The 15,781-nt window shown below is 21.2% G+C and overlaps 5 protein-coding genes across 5 annotated transcripts; 3 read left to right on the top strand and 2 right to left on the bottom strand. All coding sequences in view use genetic code 6, as the record gives it.

The window, feature by feature from the left end:
- Positions 1 to 979: 979 nt before the first annotated feature.
- TTHERM_00938970 (hypothetical protein) lies at positions 980 to 3,610 on the bottom strand (the record flags this gene model as incomplete). The annotated part of the gene is made up of 11 exons (XM_001031072.2): positions 3,450 to 3,610; positions 3,252 to 3,395; positions 3,047 to 3,193; positions 2,688 to 2,936; positions 2,497 to 2,631; positions 2,059 to 2,178; positions 1,856 to 1,996; positions 1,604 to 1,800; positions 1,232 to 1,552; positions 1,101 to 1,202; positions 980 to 1,046 (listed from the first exon to the last, which is right to left on the bottom strand). Exons 1-11 carry the CDS (start codon positions 3,555 to 3,557, stop codon positions 980 to 982), a joined length of 1,731 nt encoding a protein of 576 aa, XP_001031072.2. The 5' UTR covers positions 3,558 to 3,610.
- A 2,139-nt stretch (positions 3,611 to 5,749) lies between these two features.
- TTHERM_00938960 (hypothetical protein) lies at positions 5,750 to 7,570 on the top strand (the record flags this gene model as incomplete). The annotated part of the gene is made up of 1 exon (XM_001031071.1): positions 5,750 to 7,570. One exon carries the CDS (start codon positions 5,750 to 5,752, stop codon positions 7,568 to 7,570), a length of 1,821 nt encoding a protein of 606 aa, XP_001031071.1.
- Positions 7,571 to 8,291: 721 nt separating this feature from the next.
- TTHERM_00938950 (DHHC zinc finger protein) lies at positions 8,292 to 11,120 on the top strand (the record flags this gene model as incomplete). The annotated part of the gene is made up of 9 exons (XM_001031070.3): positions 8,292 to 8,618; positions 8,830 to 9,135; positions 9,254 to 9,371; positions 9,513 to 10,068; positions 10,268 to 10,407; positions 10,465 to 10,627; positions 10,686 to 10,743; positions 10,937 to 11,012; positions 11,068 to 11,120. The coding sequence occupies exons 1-9, from the start codon at positions 8,406 to 8,408 to the stop codon at positions 11,118 to 11,120; spliced, it is 1,683 nt and encodes a 560-aa protein (XP_001031070.3). The 5' UTR covers positions 8,292 to 8,405.
- A 1,084-nt stretch (positions 11,121 to 12,204) lies between these two features.
- On the bottom strand, positions 12,205 to 12,669 carry TTHERM_00938940 (transmembrane protein, putative; the record flags this gene model as incomplete). Its single annotated transcript, XM_001031069.3, has 1 exon — positions 12,205 to 12,669. One exon carries the CDS (start codon positions 12,667 to 12,669, stop codon positions 12,205 to 12,207), a length of 465 nt encoding a protein of 154 aa, XP_001031069.1.
- Positions 12,670 to 13,542: 873 nt separating this feature from the next.
- On the top strand, positions 13,543 to 15,442 carry TTHERM_00938930 (armadillo/beta-catenin repeat protein; the record flags this gene model as incomplete). The annotated part of the gene is made up of 6 exons (XM_001031068.2): positions 13,543 to 13,797; positions 13,848 to 14,189; positions 14,252 to 14,437; positions 14,493 to 14,789; positions 14,854 to 15,048; positions 15,098 to 15,442. The coding sequence occupies 6 exons, from the start codon at positions 13,543 to 13,545 to the stop codon at positions 15,440 to 15,442; spliced, it is 1,620 nt and encodes a 539-aa protein (XP_001031068.2).
- Between the last annotated feature and the right edge of the window lie 339 nt (positions 15,443 to 15,781).

Below are 15,781 nucleotides of genomic sequence, written 5' to 3'. Positions count from 1 at the left end.
TTTAAATTAATACTGTTTTATAAAGGTATTTTTATTTAAGCTTTAGGTTAAAATGTCATTTTAACAGATAGTATTTTCTTATATTAGATTTTATTTAACATTTATCTACTTTTTCTTTTATTTTTATTTTTCTTTGAGTTTATTTTTTAAGAAAAAGAATGCTTCTACTGCTAAGACGATAATAATATGCAGCGTTAAGTATAACATTATAAATTGAAAATTAATTAAGAAAGAGTAGCTGATTTTATCTAATGTTAAAGCATAGTCCTTTATATTATTCTTGCTTCCATAGTAATTCAACAAAAAGAATTATATGTATAGCCCTAACCAAAGCAAAGAGTCAATAAAAAAGTAAAAATTAGTTAACTTAGGATTAAATGGCATTAATTTGACAATTATTATGAATTGTGTCAATTATAAGATTATAGCTAAAATATTTGATACCATCCAATTAAAGCCAAATTATATAAAGCAAATTGGTACAAGGAAGCACTCGTAAAATAAATAAAATATCATAAAATTTCTTCTGTATTTACATTAAAAAATAGCCTCATTTTATATTTTCTATCTAGTTATCTCAAAAAAATTATACATTTTTTCTTTAGATAAAGGATTGTTTAGAAATTTATACTAATAAAATAGTATTAATATGGCTATAGGCAAAAAAAATAGAAGTAAAGTAATTTATATTCCTATCTGATTACTGTCAAAACTATAGTAAAATTATTTAATTTACTAGTTAATTCCAATCATAAACATAGCTAATGCAAGTTAAAAATATTAAATAATGAAACCTGAAAATAATTTATTATAAACCAAACTCAGGATAGGTTTAATTCTTTCATTTTTTACTTTTTAGAACAAGAAATAAAAGCTAATAAAAGCAAAAAAGCATATCAAAAATAAAACTAAAGCTTAGCCACTCGTTTGCAGTATATTGTAAGAGATATCTAACTGTTAATATCTTAAATTTTAGTATTCACTTCTATTTTAATTTATAAAAGCAAACAAATTCAATTTTTAGAACTAACTAGATGGACATTAATCTAAATATTAATAAATTAAATTAAAAACAATTCAAAAATCAAAAATTTAATTACCTTTAATTGCACTTAGTGGACCATATATTTATTATGGAAGAACTGTGTTTACAAGAAGAAGATAACTTAGCTTAAAGCAAGTTATACCATTAATAGTTATTCCTATACTTGATGTTGATAATAAATTTTACACAGAACTTAAGAAGGTTGTGCTAGCAAAAGCTACCTTAGATGAGATTTGAGCTTACTAAGTGACTTGATTAACTACACTTTAACTAAAAGTACCAGAGTTATATGATAGGTATAGTTGAACGCATTTTTAGTCATCTAGTTAATAGCCATCTTAGCAAATACAGCTTTAACTAACTACCATATACCCATTCCTAGTATCACAAACTTTGCATAAATTATCCTGATGGTAATATAACCCATCTTAACAAATTAAGCAGTTTGTAGGTAGAGTTCCGTTGCAAGTTTAGCAAGATTAATCACATTGAATACAGACACCATCTCTTTATTTTCAAATCATTATAAATTTATTATTTAATTTTTTAAATATTTACTTTTCATAGTATCCGAGACCACAAGTAACTATGCAGATTCCATTTGACAATTAATAATTAGAATTACATGCCTTGCAATTTTATTTATTAGAATCTAAATATTCAGAGCATCCAGGTATAAAATTGAATAATTATTAAATAGAATTTAACTGATTAATACAATTTTAAGTGCAAATGGTTGCAATATATGTTAATCCCTATTAGATAAAAAACAAATTAAAAGTATCTATTTTATTTTGGCAATTTTCTTACATAACCAAAGCGATATCTATACTAGAATTTGAAATTATAAATAGAATAACTTTGATCTAATTAGCTATATTTCATGTCTAATTATCCAGATTTATGATTGTATGTAAATTCATATAAGGAATCCCCATAAATGATAAAATTCTATTTTATGATATAAATAAATACATTTAAATAAAATTAATAAAATTATTCATAATAAATACCTTATGTTAAAAATAATTTAATTAATTAAAAGATATATGTTCTATATTTTTAATTAAATTTAGAGTCTCAACATCATAAACAATAAAACTGTCTTTCTTAACTATAATGATAAATGATTTCTATTATTAATTTATAATTTATTTAATTATTTGCTTTAATTTTAATAAAAAGACATAATTAAATTTATGAAGTTAAAAATTTTATTTAATTTTATATATAATAAATTTATCTTTTTTTTATTTAAAAAATATTATAAAATAATTTTGAATAATTCGAAAATATTAAAAATTTATATTTTTATTCTAGTAATTTAAAATAAATTGGTGTTATTGCAAAATAATAAATAAATAAATAAATCTTTGAAAAATAAACTACAAATTTAAAAAATAATCAAAAAAAAATTTGTGATTTTTTAATTTTTATCAAAAATATTTTACATTTTAAAAGTCGATTATATCTGAGTAGTTAATTCCAAGTTAATTATTGATTTTTTGTAAGACTTTAATTTAATTGTTTGCTATTTGAATTTTTACTATTTAAACTCTCCCCAAAGCATAAATTTACCATTTTTTCTTGTTTAAAAAAATAAATTATTACTATTTTTCTATTTAATATTTATTAATATTACACTAATAAGCTGCATATTTTAATTTAGTTCTGGTGTATCTATTGCATAATAATTTCCATCATCCAATAACATCAAATTACCCAATATTATGAAGTAATTACTGTTACAGTAGGTATTTAAAGTAGGTATGTTTTAAGTAATTCGAGTTATACTATTAGAATTAAATAAGTCTGAAAATGTAGGTGAAGATACTATATAATTATTTTTTGAGTCATTAACCTCAGAGCACATCAAATAAAACATTTATCCCTGTTATTTATTCAATTTTTAGTGATATAAAAGATGAAATAGTTTTGACTATAAAATTGCTAGTCAGTATAATTATTGCAAAAGTAAGAAAAAAATCAAAATATAATTACTATTTTTAAGACTTGATATCTTACACATGGGAATTTCAAAGTTGGATAAGAATTTTATTAAATAAACCCAGATGAACTTTGGTCTAAGAGTGCTAAATCAATTATAAAGTAATTAGTTTAACCAAATTAAGTTAAGTATAACTTATTCTGTTTTAAAAAAATAATTTAGATTTTCCAAATGCCTATTTAAAATAATATTATTTACATCTATAATAAAGTAACCTATAAAGCTCCCCTCTGTGATATAAAATGCGTTTAAACTATAGCTTTTCATAATTCTACCTTATTCATCCATCATACTGTATTATGTAGAGTTAGAAGAATTTATATATAGTATAGAGTTTGTTTCCTTTTAATCACATATATTATTTAAAGAGTAGTATAAATGAAAAAATAATTTTACCTTAATAAATAAGACAGACATATTCATTAGATTTATTGGAAGTTGTTCAAAACTTAAGCAACTATAAATAATAGTTTATAAAAAAAAAAATACTTATTTTATTTTCATTGCTAATTTTAGAAATCAATTATTATTTTTTTCTTTTTAAATTATTTAGAAATAAAATCATCATATGACTCCTTACCTCATAATTAATTAATTATTAATTTTTTCTTTTTATTTTAAATCATACTCAATAGTTAATGTGAATATAAGATAATAAATTAATAGATAATTCAACCATTTCCTAATCTAAATTAAATTTTCATTTTTAAGCTATAAGGTAATTCAACCACATAATTAAGTACTTGATACATCTACTCTATATTTTTATTTTCATTAATTTTTTATGTTACATTGATAAAGAAAAACCAATATTTTAATATTAATTTACTAATATCATAATTATTAAATCTTCTTGTCAATTTTTATAGGATAAATATATTATTTATTGTATTTGAAATTTGTTAATTTGATCTGGTTCTAATACAAAATTTATTAAATACTGACATTTCTTACAATATCCAATAAAGAAAAATCAAAATGGAAAAATTTTTTAATTTCTTTGTAAAAAGGTTTTTTAAAAAGCAAAGTTTATAAAAAAGTTATTTTACATAGAAGATTTTAAATTTAAATTTTACTTTAAAAAGTAGTTTAATACTAAAATAAATTTGGATATCAAAATTAAAAAATATTAACTTGAACCAAATAAAATTAACATAAGATGTTCTTTTTTTTTAGGCATTATTAAGATTTATTTGTCAAAGATATTAGTTTAAATGACAAACTAAAAATTTAATTTTAGCTTTTAAAATTAAAACTGTATAGTTATACAGACTTAATAATGAAAATCAAAAATATAAATTGATAGATTGAAAATATTTAAAACAAAACTAAAAAATGATAATGGGTAAATATATTTTAAAAACTATTTAAATCTAATTCAAATAATCATTTAAATAATATAAATATATTAAATAAATAATTGTTCAAAATATAAATAAATTTTATAGAACCAAATTCGCCTCATATGAATTTATCTAAAAAATTTTAGTCAAAAATAATATCTTAATTGTATATTATTAAACTCTATGATTTTTTGTTTATTAAATTTTCTTTCTTAAATTTAATAATATGTAGTGACAGACCTCTTTTAGGATTTTTAGTAAATGTGAAGAATAAGCACAAAATACAAAATGTATGAATAATTTTTATTTTTAGAGAAAGTTTTAAGAAATATTTAGAGGATATAGGTTAGAATAAACAAAGATTTTTAAAGCAAACAATATCAAATAAAATTTAATTTCAAAAAATATTGGTTTTTATTTTATAAGATGAAATTTGATTAAAAAAATATTCTTTTAAAATTACTATTCATCTTACTTAGTTTACAGTGTGTTAAATTAATTTTATTGTACGAATCTATAAATAATTTATAAAATAAGTATTATTATGATATCTAAAAATAAGTTATTCTAAAATTAATAATAAATGAAATCAAAATTACTTCATTTAGAATATTTTTGTCTAAAATAAAACTTTTTTGTAGGGTAAGTGATAATAAAAATAAATGACAAAGTTAGAAAAAAGTAAAATTTTTTTAATTTCAAGATAGATTAAATCTATATTATTAGTTGTTTTAAATAAAAATTTAATATTTTAAAAAAGTATATTTCAAATAAAACAATTTTTTTTATATGGATAACTAATTATATATAATATCACTTTTTTGTTTTATGATGTTTTTTTTAATTACTATTATTTTGATTTGAAAGGTTTAGAAATTAATATTCATTAATCTTATTTTTATTGGAAGATACACTTTTATTTTTTTATAAAATAGTAGCTTTATCCATTGATATCAAATTATCTTTTTGAATTAGAATTTAATTAAATTATTTGATAAACATCTAATGCATTTGAATAAAGAAAAATTTTTGTTTACTGCAAATTTATTATTTAAAAAAAATTTTCAATTTATTTTTAAAATATTTGCTGCACAACAAAATATCTGATCTCGTAATTAGTAAATGATTTTTAATCTTACAATAGCTCATTTTTCAAAAATATATTTTTATTAAAACACCAAAATTTAAAACATATGTTCAATTAATTAAATAGGGTTTTGAGAATTTGTAATTATTAAATAATTTTTATATTAATAAATGAATCAAATATCAATTTTAATATGAAATCTAATACAAATTAAAAAAATAAACAAATAAAGCACCTAAAAAAAACGTAAATCATAATTAAAATAAATGAGTGAAGAATAAAAAGAAGAGGAAATACAATTAAATCTCATAAAGTTTCCTAAAGCAAAGAAGGGAACAGAAATAACTTATCAATAATTAAAAAGTTAATATCCTCTTTATAAAGGGTACATCCAAAAAAATTTGGAAAGAGTTAAATTAGACTTTACTGATAGCACCATTTCTCAAGAAATAGCAAATCATGTTATAGAAGATTTATTTTCACAAGAAAAAGGTATTTGTAAGAATTTAATAAAAAATGTTGAAAGATTAAAAATAAATGCATTTAATACACAGCTGTCAAATTTGAATTTTCTTCTCCATTTTTCTGATTTGAATAAAAAACCTCCAATTACTATCCACTGCGATTATAATCTTGCTACAAATTTTCTAAAGAAAAGCATCTAATTCTAATGCGATATCAAATGTAAAGGTCACTTTGATAAAAGGGATAATTTATATTATATCTATTGTCCACACATCTTATTAGACTCAAGTGCAAGTATTGAGTTGAACATCATTGAATTATCACTAAGAGTTAATAATGAAAATGTATAAAATTGTATTGATTGCATAAAAAAGCTAAGAATACTCTAAACATTAAATTTAGAAATCCATTCACTTAATCACATTAAAGAAGATTATATGCATATAGTTGAGACATTAAGTCAAATTGAGAAATTATAAACTCTTAATGTTAAGTTTTTCTTAGAAACGTATTTGCCTCATATCAATAAATCAAAACTAAAAAATCTTAGATAATTAAAATATAACTATTAGGCTTATGACAAAAATGAGAATATGGAAGTTGCTCTAAAACTACTACATACTTTTTAGCAGCACGATGATGACTTAATTATAGAACCATATTATTCGTTATAAAATTCAGAGATTAATTTCAGCTTTTAAAAAAGAATGCTCACTGATCATGAGTTTTAAGTGATTTAGTCTTTTCTACTAAATTTAGAAAATAGAATTGTAAAAATCTCAATAAATTTTGATGAAAATTAACATATGTCTCTAAAAAATTGGGTAGGAATGATGAACAATTTAAGAAATCATGACAATTTATAAACTATAAATGTTTAATGTCCTAATATCGCTACATCAGTATCTGCTCTCTGCGTAGCTAAGTTATACAAATGCAGAAAAGCTTATATAAAGATAAATTAATCATCATTTATTGGTAATGTATTGAATTTATACTTTTACTAAATGTATGATCATATCTTGGAAGTAATTACAAAAAACTTATTTGAACTTAAAGAAGCTAAAGACGAGTTTCAAATTTAAACAGTTATTTTACAAGCTAATTCGATATTGGGATTGAAAAAAGGATTTAGCTCATTCTTCAAAAAAACAGAAAAACTATTTAACTCAATAAGTGTTAAAGTATATTCTAAATTTGATTTGCATTTATATTATTATACTGTTTTGAAAGATATTTCAGAGATTCAAAAATATTGTGAAACTTTCTATTTTGAGTAAGAAAGTTGTATTAATCTTCGTTATAACGCTGCACAAATATCTAGTGTTATGAGCTCAATTTATAACTATATTCCAATTATAGACTCTCTATAAATTCCTAATCCAAGTTTGATAAAGCCCTTTCTTAGCTTATCCTTAAATTATTGTTCTGGAGTAAATTTAGGTTCTAACTTCAGTCAATTTTTAGAGGCTTATTAAGTTTTCATGGAGTTTAGAAAACTAGTATAATTAAAATATTATTAATAATCACAACCTTCTGTAATGCTTGCTTTCTACACTCTCATAGGACCTGAATTGCCAATCAATCCTTATCAAGTATATACAGATTTATATTTTGAATGAAAATATTATTCATATTAAAAATAAATAAATAAATTGTATATTAATAATCACAACCTACTGTAATGCTTGCTTTCTACACTCTCATAGGACCTGAATTGCCAATCAATCCTTATCAAGTATATACAGATTTATATTTTGAATGAAAATATTATTCATATTAAAAATAAATAAATTGTAGATTTATACCTAAATAAAATCTAACTGTTTGAAAACTAAAAATTATATTTTTTTATGATAATAATTTTTCTTCCTTTATACTAAACTTCTTGTTTAATCTTGCTATGAAACTTTAACAATTTAAAAAATGTTTAATTTTTATCCAAAAATATTTATGAAAAATAATTAAGTTTATTAAATCAGATTAAATATAATTTATTTATGAGCAGAAAGCAGAAATAACTTAAAAATTTAAATTGTTTTATATTTTAAAAAATTAAATTGAATTAAATTTTTTTGTTTAAACTTTAGAAAACAATATTTTATATAATGTTTGTAATTTTAAAAGACCAAAATTCTGAATACTTAAAACTAATCTTTAATTACATATTTTTGGATTAAATAAGATAAAAAAATAATTTCATAAAATAATGATTAGATTCTACTCTTTAGTAACATAACTAGCGTTAGGATATGTATTTAGTTATAAAATGAATTAATTTTTCATTATGAACCGTTTTTAATGCATTCATTTAATAAAGAAGTGAAGAGAGTAAATCAAGTGTTTTTATGCGTTTTAGTACTTTTAATTAAGAGTTTGATAAAAATCAAAGAAAACAAAAAGTAAACTCTTGTATAAGAAAGAGAGGAGAGTTTTAGGGAATAATAGTTTACAATCATGCATTAAGTTGATTGTAATACATAAGCAAATGTAGGTCAAGGGTAAAGTAAAGATGGAGACAGTGGATGTATTTAATGCTGTGCAAAATCGAAAGGGAATAGGGATTGGAGACCTAATCCAAAATTAGAAACATATTATAAATTAGGATCTTTAATACCTCAAGTCATACTATGTAGCATCTTCATATATATTTACTATAGCATTCTATCCGTAAATAAATTTTCTACAACTTAAGAAGCATAATAGCTTTCTTTGAATTTGTAAATAAGAAATCAAAAGGCCATTTTAATAATTAAAAAGCACTTATAAATGATGGGTGATCTATTTTATTAATATAGCCTTTACAAAATTAAGACAAATTTATTTAGTGTATCAAACGCAAATATGGTGTTTAATTATTTTATTATATAATGAAATATAGAATTATATTGTGCCTCTTATGCTGGGAGATTATAAGTTAGAAAATTTTAATGAGGAAGGTTTGTAAAAGCTATTTATGTAAATGAATTCTTCTCATAATAAAGATAATATTGATTTCAGTAATTCCATATTGATTTAAATCCTTGCTTTCCAAGAGAAGTTTTATCACTTCTTTTTAGACGATGCTGATTTAAAAGATAGCTAAATTAAAGGAACTGTTATATTCATTATTTTGCATATATTACTCATTTTTGAACTTTGGTCTTTATATAAAACTTCTACAACTCCTCCTGGAAATGTTAAAAGTGTAATATAAATAAATCAATATATTGTTTGTTTGTTCTTGCTATTAATGATAATTCAAAAATGAATACTTACTCACAAATAGTAAAAATGAATTAACTAACTTTCTTTAAATAATTTAGTCAATAAAATGGCAAGAAGAAATAAGATAATTCTAGGATAACCTAAGAGAATAAGAATTGGGTTTTTTGTAAATGTTTGAGCAAAAATATTCAATGATGTATTTAAAAAATTAAAGATGTAAGCTATTTATTTGCTATTAAATTTAAATTTTTATCTTCAACAAATGAATAATCAATAGATCATCCAATTAATTTAAAAAATTATTTTTCAACAATTTTACTTTTTTACTCAAGCAATTCTAAAAATTAAATTTAAAAGATTCAAAAATCATTCCAGTTCATGAATCTGATTTGGAACACAATGCCCATCCAAACTAAGAATATAAGATGGTATTTAGCGAAAAGAATGACTCGGATAACGAGGCTTAGGATATGATAGATGATTAAGAAGATTAAAATTTAATAAAAGTTGATGAGAAAATGGAACAATAACCTGATGTAGTCTAGACAGCAAGCTAAGAATAATTAGAGGAAAATAAAGAAAAAGAAAGCTAAAACCAGGAAAGGAAATCTACTAAGCAGTAGTAAATTAATCAGTAATAAGCTGGATATCAGCCTTAAGTAAGAAAAATTGATGTTATGAGTATACACAGTGAGTCAGAAGTTGTTTATGACGACAAAGATGAAAGGCAAGAAGATGTTGAATTCCTTTAATAAGGAAGAAGAGATTAAGAATTAGGGGATGTGCCTCTAGGTTAATATTATGGAATTCATGACTAAGAAGAATACGATAGACTTCTTCAATAGTTGTATAAAATGCATATAGAATAAGAAATAGATAAAAAAAACTATCGTCCTTGTAAAAAGTGTTACCAGTAAACAAAATTAACAATACTTAATTCTTAATTTTATTCTCTTCAATCTATTTAAATTAAAACAAAATAGATATCAAAGATTAAACATAATAATAATAAAATGAAATACCTAGTTTAAATTTATCATTTTTTTATCTTCAAAATTTAGAAAATTAATTTTTTTTTCATCTTTAATTATTCAAATATTTATTTTAATTAGAGTAATAAAACCTGTTAGAACTCATCACTGTACATAATGTAAAGAATGCATATTAAAAATGGATCACCATTGCTAATGGGTAGATAATTGCATAGGATACTATAATTATAAATATTTTATAAATATGCTGTGCTTTTCAAGTAAAAATATAATTTAACTTTAATATTTATAATAATTTTTACTTAAATATCAAATAGCTATTATATTATTCTTTTGCTCATTCACATATTTATAGTGTTACCTTGATGCATGTGTAACGGAAAATCTATCAGATTGGAATATGTTTAAAATAGCTCTTTCATTCTTTTTTATAGTTACAATGAATTTCTTCATCTGTTGCTTTACTTTTTTCCATATTTGGTATAGCATTTCAGTTTAAAAACAAATACTTAACTTATTAATTTTAAATAATATAAAGGTTAATCATTTAAAATAAAACAACAATAGAATTCTGTGAAAAGAAATCTGATTCTTCTGTAAATATATTAAATGATTTTTTTCTGAAAAAATAAAATACCAATTAAAATCAATAAATTTTTAAAAACAGTTTTCCCTTTGATTTTAAAATAAATTTGTTATATTTCTTATGAAGAAAGGCAAAATTTATCCTTTGATATTTTATATTTAAAAATTTAACTTTTCAATAATAATTATTATTCTAAAAATAAGAAATACGATATTGGATTGATATAAAATCTTAGAGAAGTATTTGGAAGAAATATGCTAACAATGTGTATTCCAACTTGTAAAAATATTATATAAATTATAAATATAAGACTAAATTAAATTACATAAAATAGAACCTTAATTAGAAGGGGATGGAGCATATTTTAGAACAAAAGAATAGATTTGAATTAGTTTGCTAGATTTTAGTTTGATTCAACTTAATATAAAAATATTTATAAAAAGAGGATAATAATAGATAGTTCCTTAAGACTTAGTTAGTCAATAAATAAAATGGATTTGACTTTTAGAGGTTATTATCATTAAGAATAATTCAATAGTAATCTAACATAAAATTAAAAATATCTTTTAAAATATTAAAAAATTTATGTTTTAAAAATTACCATAGCTAACAAATATCTTAATCTTCTTAATTAATTTTTCTGATAGTTTAATTTATGAAAAATAAATTTTTTCTTTTTAGTAGATTGGATTTAATATTTCATTAAGCAATTAGAGGTGTTTTTTGTGAATTTATCTTGATAAATTGTAAAATCATTATCACATGCTTTTAAGATATTTTTTTATTTCATAAATTCTAACTATTAAATTGCTTGTTTTGTCTAATTAAATTAAAAATTATTCAAATAGTTGAAAAAATGCAATCGTTTTGTTTAATTTTATTGAAATTATTATAAAATAATGTCAAAACATTTTTTTCTCTTTCAATTTATACATTTAAATATTTAAAACATACTGAGTGATGCCTTTTCTATTGCACAAAAGATATTGCCAACATTTTATGAATATCTTTGCCTTCCTTTTTAGCTATGTGAATTTTTGATATTGATTGCAATAATTTATTGAGAAAATTAATTTGAGGATTTAAGATAACAAAATGATTCGAAATTTTTTGAAACAACACAAATACATGCGAAAGAAAAATGTGAAATCGGTACGTATAAATTAAGATAAGATAGTCAATTCGTATGGATATTAATTCCTAAGTAAGTGCAAAAATGATTTTATGGCATTATTAATATCTAATTGTAGCTTTACTAGTGTATCTTTTAGATTTAATTTATATCAAATTTTGATTTTGTTAATTATATTTTATGTCTGCCATTCAACCATGAGTTTTAGTAAAAACTCTACGCTCAGCTAAATATCCTTAAAATACTATTGCTTTTATATTATCTATAATTCCCCTAAATTCTCATTTGCATGCATTTTTGACCTAATTTTGTTTATTGATTTCTCTAAACTAAAGTATCTCAGAAATCTTCTACATTAAGGATCTTGTTGCATTCACGAAGAATTTTATTTCTTTCTCTACCAAGGTAGTATTCTTCACCAACATTGCACATATCGAAGAATCTTTTGTTAGACTTTTGGAAGAAGACAGGTTGGAAGTAAAGGTAACCAAGGGCACCAACGATGGGGATAGGCCAGAAGACCATCTTTTTATTAGCATAGATTCTCCATAAAAGAACAGCGTTAGCAAGGGCTCCACCGTAACCAATACTCTTCAATTAAACTTCATAACGATATTCTCTCTTAGCAATATAAGCCCAATCTCTTTCGACTTGGGTCTTGTATAATGTAGTATCGAAATCAACAATATACTTTTTAACAAAGTCCTTTCTTAATTTAGAGGCTTCTAATTCTTATTAGTTGTAGCCTCTGCTATATTCTAACTTTTCCTTTTCGTCAATAAATCTACGAGTTGTGCAAGACATCTTCTATTACTTTTTCTTACTTTATCTTTATTAATATTTTTATCTTTTCTTCTTGCTTTTTTATTTCTTATTTCTTCTAATCTAAGTTATTAGATTAAGATATCCCAAACACTTACTAAATATCAAGCTGCTATAAACATCCTTCAATTTATTAATTTATTTATTTATTTCTTTAATCACTCACTCATGAAACAAGTAAAAAAAATTCTTTTGTTTTAATGAATGAGAAGCTACTCTTCTCTTTTAAATTTACAATAATAAATTATCATTGTGCTTCCTTCCAATTTATTTATTTATTTTACTTTTATTTATCATTTTAAAGGATTTTCCTTCTTCTCTCAAATATGCATGCATAAATACATACATACAGTTTGTTATTTATATTTTAAATTAAATTTTAAAAAATTCGAAATAGAGTTGCAAACATATTCGTTTAAAATTATTTTAAAAGCACTTTTAATTTCAATCTAAAATGTTAGTTTGATATTTTAAGCAATTATTTTTTTGTATAACATATTTTTTTATTAAAATGAAGTTAATTTTATAATAAAAGAAAGCTTAAAGAATCTTAATATTTGATTGAAAGATATAATTAACATTCCAATATTCAAATAAATAAAGTTATCATTTATTTCTATTAATATTTCTATTAATCAAAGCAAAGTTTTGTGAACAGCAATATATTTGTTTGTTTGTTTCTAAATATCTAAAATTTTTTGCGCTTTTTTGAAAGTTAAACAAATTAAATATAATAATAAATTCAGCATTCATCAAAATTTTCAGAATTTTTTAATTTTGTGATTTTTAGTTTGCAAAAATTCTAAATTTATTATCTAAAAAATTGCAGATATTATTTTTTGCTAAATTTATAAAATGGAGGAAATTTACTAAGGCTAAGAAATCTATGAAGATGAAGATAGGGATGTTATACAAGAAGCCATAAAGGCAAAGAAAGAGAAATTTAGGATATAGATTAGGTAATCTAAGAATAAACAGCTGATATAGCAAAAGAGAATGAAATTATTAAATGGTTAGTAGCATTAACCAAAAAATTATTATGAAGTAGATAAATAAGATAATCAAGGATTTAAAAATAACAATAAAGAATATGAAATTTAACTATCACTAGTAAATTTTTAGTATTATGAAAAAATTATTTATTTAATCTCTATATAAAGTTAAAGGAAAATATCAAAATTTTGCTTTCGCTCAATTAGCATTCAAAACAATAAGCCCAAGTAGCTGTTGATAGTTTGATAGCTTATTTATTAGATGGATCTTATAACTAAGATATTGAATAGCTAACACAAATATCAAGTACAATATAATATTTAATAGTCTTAGGATAATAGCCAAATTGTGATTTTAATGACTAAGAGCTTGCTAAAAGTGCATTAGCTCTTCTCCTTAATATTACATATTATTGCGATTAACAGCAAATGAAATACTTTTCTAATTAAGACATTATGAATTCCTTACTTTAGCTATTATACTCAGAAAGCATGCAGATAAGAGAATATGTATTTATAAATTAATAAATATTTATATGAAATAATATTTTTTAAATTGCTATTATTAAAAGTGTTTAACAACAATTAACAATATTATCCAAGAAGATGTAGATAATATCAAGTTTCTAATGGAAAGATTTATTGCACAAGAAATTATAAGCCTTGTTACTACATATCCAATCTCAAATGAAATTGTTTTAGATCTTTCTTCAATAATAAAATAAATTGTCATTCAAAGCAGTATTGTATATTCTGAGGTAAATCAATTAAAATTTATTCAAAAAATAAAATATTAAATTAAAAAATATTTAGGCCACTGAATTTTTAATCCCTATTGATGAGTTAATTGAGATTCATTTGTCTTCATAATTAAATGAAGAATCAGATAACACAGCTTTAAATAATTTATTAGAAAGTATTTATACTATTTTGAACAAAGAAGATTCTGAAGATATTTATGAGAATTTCGTTTTAGAATATTAAAGATTATTAGCAAATATGATTGAAATAGTTAAACAGATATAGTTAAATTAAAAATTTAATAGCATTGCTATTAATATATCATAAATATTTGGCTTACTTTTATCAGGAAACATCAAAACTACATAAGTAATTTTTTAAAGTAAAAATAATAATAAAATATATTTATTTATTTATTTTAAATTTTATTCAGATTTTAGTGCAAAATGATATTTTTGAGTCTTTAAAAATATTAATCAAGCATCCAAAAAAAGAGGTTAGATCAGAATCTATGTGGGCTGTTTCAAATTTATTTGTTTTTTCTAATGTTGAAGGGCTAAAAGAGTATTTAAGTGATTTAATTTTCTGGGAATCTATTTTAGATTCTGCTTTCTAAGATCATAAAAGTGTAATTCTTAAATAAACTATTTATTTTTTAATTTTATCTATTTAAATAGGTAAGAAAATGGGCTTACGTTTCTATATTAAATGCATTAATAATAAACGACATAGAGTTCATAGAAATTATTTTGGAAAGATTTCCTGAATCAGATTTAATAAAATTTATATTTGAAAAAATTGAAGATAAAGATTATCAAAATGTTTTGGTATCTTTACTTGAAGCAGTTAAATCTTTAATAAGTTATGGTGAATATTGTTAAAATTAAAACAATTACGAAGAAAACCACATATTATCTCTTATATAAAGAATTAACTCAAAACAAATTATTTAGTAGATTCAAAATAACCCAGATAACGACTTGTATAGTGTTTCTTCATATTTGCTGGATAAAATTTAATGAATTATAAATATAAAAATTTAGTTAGAATAAATTAAAAATTAGAGATATTAAACTCATATTTATTAATATAAAGTTAAAATAATAATCTAAAGTTTTATTTAATGGTATTCTCACTCAATTATTAAGCATATTTTGGTTTTTTTGTTTGTTTATATATTAAAAAAATGATTTTATTATTAAAATTATTAATTTTCAAATAAAAATTATATTTAAAAAGTAAATTCATACTAAATTTTAAATACAATGAAATAAATTATAATTCAAAACACAGTTTTTATTAATTATTTTTAATATTGAACATGAACAAATTTAAAAATAAATTAGCTATTTATTTTATCG

This window comes from Tetrahymena thermophila, assembly GCF_000189635.1.
Source record: "Tetrahymena thermophila SB210 genomic scaffold scf_8254436, whole genome shotgun sequence".
In the NCBI taxonomy this organism is placed as follows: Eukaryota; Ciliophora; class Oligohymenophorea; order Hymenostomatida; family Tetrahymenidae; genus Tetrahymena; species Tetrahymena thermophila.
Note: the sequence above shows the minus strand (reverse complement) of the source record. Positions and strands in the feature narration are given on the sequence as shown.